The 6,002-nt window shown below is 52.2% G+C and overlaps 1 protein-coding gene across 1 annotated transcript in view; it reads left to right on the top strand.

Moving 5' to 3' along the window:
• The window catches only part of LOC122378189 (muscarinic acetylcholine receptor DM1-like), a 35,230-nt gene extending 30,849 nt beyond the window's left edge, over positions 1-4,381 (top strand). Inside the window, exon 4 of the mRNA XM_043358954.1 lies at positions 1,609-4,381. Coding sequence (XP_043214889.1) covers positions 1,609-2,568 — 960 coding nt within the window. The 3' untranslated portion in view covers positions 2,569-4,381. The remainder of the gene's footprint in view (positions 1-1,608) is intronic.
• The last annotated feature ends 1,621 nt before the right edge of the window (positions 4,382-6,002 follow it).

Raw genomic sequence — 6,002 nt, forward strand, 5'->3', positions numbered from 1 at the left:
TATCCGACATTCGATTTACCTGGCAGTATGTGCGCCACTAACTCGCTCAAAACGGGACCGTTTCCGACTAGTAACGGTTTTGCCGGGCGACCATTTGGCCGGTAAAGTATCCGATATTTGCACCCGAACAGTTCTGCGACTATTCGGTACGATTGAATGGGTTGCTGCACAAGTGATGTTGATTTCAAGCCCTGGCAATCTCAGTGGTCGCTATGGACGACCTGTTGGTGGTAGACAGGGGAAATGTGTGTGATGAACCGTTATCACTTTCGCTGTTACATCTCTGTCAACGGAGAATGCGTAGGTCCGATAGGCGTTATCACAAGTGTATTCGCGGTCATTGGGGCGACGTAAGAAAAGAAGAAAACAACTGGCCCCAAGAACTTTAAATTATCAGTTAGCATGCATCTTTTCCTTGATCTGTAGATAATTTATCATTAATTGCTAGAGAAAATTGCATTTAAAATCTTCCATCTATGTTTTTTTCATCGTTTGCACAATATGTTCTTTTTTAAAATAGAAACACTAATTAGAAATAGTTCCCGCATCATCAAGAACAATAGGGAAGGCTTGAAGTGAATACAATAATCTTAACGGTGTTGTAATCTAGGTATGTGAAGACACTTCTAAAATTGCCTGTAGAAATATTGAAGGCAAAAGTTCAACTTTTTCACAAGACGGATGTCTATAAACCTATTCAACGTGTGACAACTCAGCCGGTATTTCGTCGCCTACAGCCCAGCTTTCCCTAGTGACCGATAGAGGCGCTGCTATCGATGTCCGCCCGTGCCGCCTAACGCAAGGTTGTTTCAAGTGTATCATTTCAATTTTCGTCACCATATTTTGTTTCAGTTTTTTTTTCAAGATAGTTTACAACGGAGAAAGCGTAGTTTTCATTTCAGGAAGGCTAACTTAGCTGCTAATCTTCATTCGCATATTGTACCTGATTTTTCATAGAAATATTATCTAATTTGAAGTGTATCGCATTCCCAGAGTCGTATATCTCATTCTCATTAAACACTGTCAACGAAAACTCATGGTTTCGCTTCCTGGAATGGAATAGCTTCCAACCGCCCACAGGCTTTCCGAGAAGCGAGGAGGTAGGATTTCTCATTAGCGACATGTAGGAGACACTGTCCTGTGGTTCGGGGAAGCTCTCATGCATACATTGGTCCTGCCCAAAGTCAAGCTCCACGTCATGAATCACGCATAGCCCTGCAGTAGCCAGGTCCTTGGCACGTATAGAGACGTTGCATGTGGATTGTCTTGTCCACGCTGGTGGTCCCTGACCTTTTCCTCTAGTCCTGACTGGTTTTGAGTGCACAGGACACTGCCTAAGGTTTCCGCATTGGTGGTCTGTGCCCTCCTCCGAGTCCAAACCAGTGCTATGTGCTCTCACATGGCGGCGGTCCGATATGTGCTGACCTGACTCGTACTGTATTCGCAGGGCGGCGGCAGCTGGCGGCGGCTGAGCGCCTGGTGCGGCGGCGGCCATACTGTCCTGACTGGTACTGTATTCACAGGGCGGCGGCAGCTGGCGGCGGCTGAGTGCCTGGAGCGGCGGTCCGATAGTACTGTCCTGACCTCTGACTGGTACTGTATTCACAGGGCGGCGGCAGCTGGCGGCGGCTGAGCGCCTGGTGCGGCGGCGGCTCGGACCGGGCACACCACCACTCGGCGATGGACCTGCCGCTGGCGGCGCGCACGGCTCCCAACGGCCGCCACCAGTCGCTCCGGCAGACCAACAGCGCCGTATACACGACCCCCACCTACATGTGCACGTACGGGCGGCACACCATCCCCTCCCCACTGCCCATCCTCAGCGGGCTGCGGCGCAACGCCAGCGCCGGCACGCTGGGCGCCTCGCGGAGCCTCTCCTCCGAGAGCGTCTACACGATCGTCATCAAGTTTCCGGAGCCGGTGACGCCCAGCGCCGACCCGAGCATCACCATGCTGAGCGACTCGGACGCGGACGCGGAGGCGGGCCACCAGCCGCACTGTCCGCTGAGCAGGAGTCCGGCGCCGGCGGCCGCCAGGGCGGGGGCCGCGGCGGCCAGGGCGGCGCGGAGACCGACCCCAGCAGCGGCGGCGGCGGCGGCGGCGGCAGCAGACGACAGCGACAGCTCGGACGAGGACCTGCCGCTGCCGCCGCCCCCGCCGGTCTCTCGGCGGCCCTCCCAGCTGCCGGACCTGAGGATCCCGCTCAACGCGCGCGTCATACCCAAACAGCTCGCCAAGGCGCCCAATCCGAAGAAGAAAAAGAAACGCGAAGAGAAGAAACAGGAGCGGAAAGCGGCCAAGACGCTGTCGGCCATTTTGTTGGCGTTTATAATCACGTGGACGCCGTATAACGTGCTGGTGCTGATTCGAGTAATGTTGGAGTGTGACGACTGCATCCCGGACCAGTTGTGGAACTTCTCCTACTACCTCTGCTACATCAACTCCACCGTGAACCCGCTCTGCTACGCCCTCTGCAACGCCTCCTTCCGCAGGACCTATGTGAAAATCCTCACCTGTACGTGGTCCAAGAACAAACGTCACCCGGCCAACAGAGTCTACTACAACTGACAGATTGTGTTGGATTGTACCGACTCTGCTGTTGGCGGCAGTGTGAGTGAATTGTTTGTGAAGCTTGTCCAGCTGACCATTTCCGTCGGCTCGGTACTTTGTATGTGTGTATCTGCGATGTTAAATGTTATAAAACGTTGTGTTAACTTTCAACGGAAGAGAAGAGGGGAAGGTAGGGCCTGGCGAAAGTTCTTCGCCCGTTGTTTGAAAAAGGTCTACATCGCGCTAACAAGTGCATACTGGATAATTGTTCCAGGAAGTTTTACTGCTCAGTGTTTCAAAGAGGGAACAGTTCGCGTTTCCGACTGGTTACACGCTTGTGGCCAAAGATGTTCTCAACTGCTTCCTAAAAATGTGACCTTTATCGGCGCCAAGTGTTATTGAGCTTTCAAGAGGCTTGTCGACGTTTTCTTAAGAGTATGAGTGTTTGGCTTAGAGACTCAAGAGTTAGGTGTTATTCTAGAGTAAAGATTGAATAGCATAACGATAACCGATTACATAAAAACATTATAATTTAGAAAGCTCACAATCTTTATTGAGGTTGCCCTTTTTATCCATACTTTACAATTCGTGTGGGGCTTGCCACCCTAAACAAGCCATTCTTCGAACAACCTGGGTGTCAATAATATTCAAATCGGTGTAACATGCACAAAATGATTTCGCTCTCCAAATTAGTTGTAGAGTGGGTTGAAGCAGTAGCATTGAGCAATACTGGCGATGGCCCTTTCCACATCGAACTAAGACGGTTCTGGTCGATTGATGAACGTTTAAGCATGCCATTGTCTCGTTTGTAGATGAAACAGTTGTGTCACATTCATATACATATGACATTCGTAAACTTCGACCTTTATGTTTCACTTTTAGTCGGCTGTGTGTAAGTGTGTGTTTTCGGTGGAGATGTGTGTCTAGATGTGACTGGACTGTACCGAGCATGTCGCTGATTTCCAGCCATGCCGTGTCAGAGCCCACGTTTGCCGTGCGATGCGACTCCGCCGGGAGAATCTAGTCCGTTTGCCGCGTGGTATTACTCCGCCGGGAGACTCTAGTCCGTTTGCCGTGTGGTGTGACTCCGCCGGGAGGCTCTAGTCCCGCCATGTTTTCCCGTGACGGCGCTGTACGGTGTGTAGCTGTAGGAAGGGGACCATCGCTTCAGTGTATATGAACTCGGGCCACCGTTTTTCAGTGGCTGCTCTCACGTTTCGCATCGAGCGTCTTCCCAGACGCCGACTTTAGCGAGTGAGGGACCTTTGGCAGATACATATCTTCCGTGAGACCGACATTTGCGCCGACACGGCCCGTCGGCTGCGTATCGATCGGTGTGAGGTTTGACCCGCTGTTTCCTGTTGTATTTAAAGGTGGAAAGCGAACGGTTTAGAGGACTGCTTTTATGCCGTTCGTTTTATCGACGCTCATTTCATTGCGATCCTGAAGGCATTTTGGCTAAAATTTGCCTGAGACATCCGTAACTGCATCCCTGATACCGCCAAATAAGCGTAAGATGTTTGTTGTTCACAACATTTGTCGATTATCGTACCCGCACACAATTTTATACGCCCAAGAACACGAAAAGCTCATATTTTCGAGCGTTGATCTACGCGCTTCTGCGTGTATGTGTATGCATGCGTAGATGAGTGTTTTCTGGAGCTGGTACCGTGGTATCTTGATGTCGACCAAGCGCAATTGCGCTGGATAGGTACTTCACCATGTCATCGCTTTGTGTTTTTGGCCACATTCTAATGGTATTGGGTTACATGAATGCATTATGTCTATGTGGAATGAAGTGGGTTGAACTATGAATAAACTATTGCCTTCATGGGCGTCCTTACGGGATCATCGTTCAAACCTTTCCGTCCTGTGGCTGAATCGAGCCGTTTGTAGGTAACATCTCTTTCACATCTACCCTGCGTGGTTGGCGATATCACGGGCCCAGTCCCATATCTTCTCCCATTTGAGCATGTCACGCAGGTACTCTAGTGCTCTGAGATGCATCTTATAACAGCAACTGGCGAAACGCTCTCCGCAACGGACCGGCTAGAAACGCAGTTGGTGAGTGAATGCAACGGTTGATTGCTTATGTTCGCGGAGCACACGGCTCTCGCGGAACCCTGCGGAGCGTCGGCTAGACTGCACCGCAATACATGCCTGTCAGGCGGGACAGTCTACCCTCCAGTGAACGGCCGCGCGCTTCAGGACCGGAGAAGATCGCCGGCCTACGAGACAAACCGAACCGATAGCAAACGATGCATGGATAAATGCAATGGATCCTTCATCATACCTATTGGATGATCATTGATCAGTCCGCTGATCTAATCAGTCGCCCATTGTCTGCGCCGGAAGCTCGTTATACCTGTCGACGATACCCCGGCGGCAACAGGTTGTCACCGATCGGCCCTCAGAGTAACCTTGTTTACCAGGAGGGCCGCTGAGTGGATAGTGTCAGCCGAGAGTGCGGGGCTGTTCAGAAGGAACGCCGGGTGCTGCGGAGACTCGCCCAGTGCGGAGCTGGATCTCTGGATACCGCTGGACCCCGAGAGGGTCGCAGCAGATAGCGGCGGCCGCGCTGGAGATGCTCTCAGACGGCGCCCGATACGAACGGTCGATGGCGGAGCGCTGCTCGGATAAGCCCCGTCATGGAGCCATAAACTGAGAGGCGAGAGAGCGGACGAGAACGGACGGGAGCACACGTCAGCGGCAACAGTCGGACGAGGAAGGAGCGCTGTGTGGCGAGAGTGAAGACGGTACGTTTTCCGGGAAAAGGTGGACTGATAACGCTGTAGGTGAAGAATAACAAGGGAACAGGATTTTCACTGATCAACTTATTCCAACCTCCGATCGGTCGTTCTTCCGCGTTCATCGCAAGCAATATTTATATCCCATACACCGTTCAGCGAACGCCAAGTTCAAGTGAATTTCTGCACCTGGAATCGTCGGCCCTGCGGCCGTCCGTCTTCTCGGCGCTGGGCCGCTCCGAGGCCCGGACCCTGACCGAGGCCGTGCTAAGTCTCAGGGAACGGTCGGACCCAACGCTGTCTATAACGCGATGTCGAAACGTCCACTTCAACAGGAAATAGTAGCCTGACTCCCTCACCTCTTCCCTCCCTCCCAAACCTCTCTCCATCCAGCTCAGAAACTCCGCGGACATCGGGAGTCTCTCTCTCTCTCTCTCTCTCTCTCTCTCTCTCTCTCTCTCTCTCTCTCTCTCTCTCTCTCTCTCTCTCTCTCTCTCTCTCTCTCTCTCTCTCTCTCTCTCTCTCTCTCTCTCTCTCTCTCTCTCTCTCTCTCTCTCTCTTCTTTATCCCTTTGTTTGTTGTTTGTTTGTTGGGGGTTAGGGGCGCGCCGACTACGAGGTCATTTTGCGCCCATTTCTTTTGCGCCCAAGCATGCGCTGGCTTCTTTATCCCTTTGCCTTTCTCTCCTCTATCTCGCTCTTTCCC

This window comes from Amphibalanus amphitrite, unplaced genomic scaffold (genome assembly GCF_019059575.1).
Source record: "Amphibalanus amphitrite isolate SeventyFive unplaced genomic scaffold, NRLGWU_Aamphi_draft 000056F_arrow, whole genome shotgun sequence".
NCBI classification, from domain to species: Eukaryota; Metazoa; Arthropoda; class Thecostraca; order Balanomorpha; family Balanidae; genus Amphibalanus; species Amphibalanus amphitrite.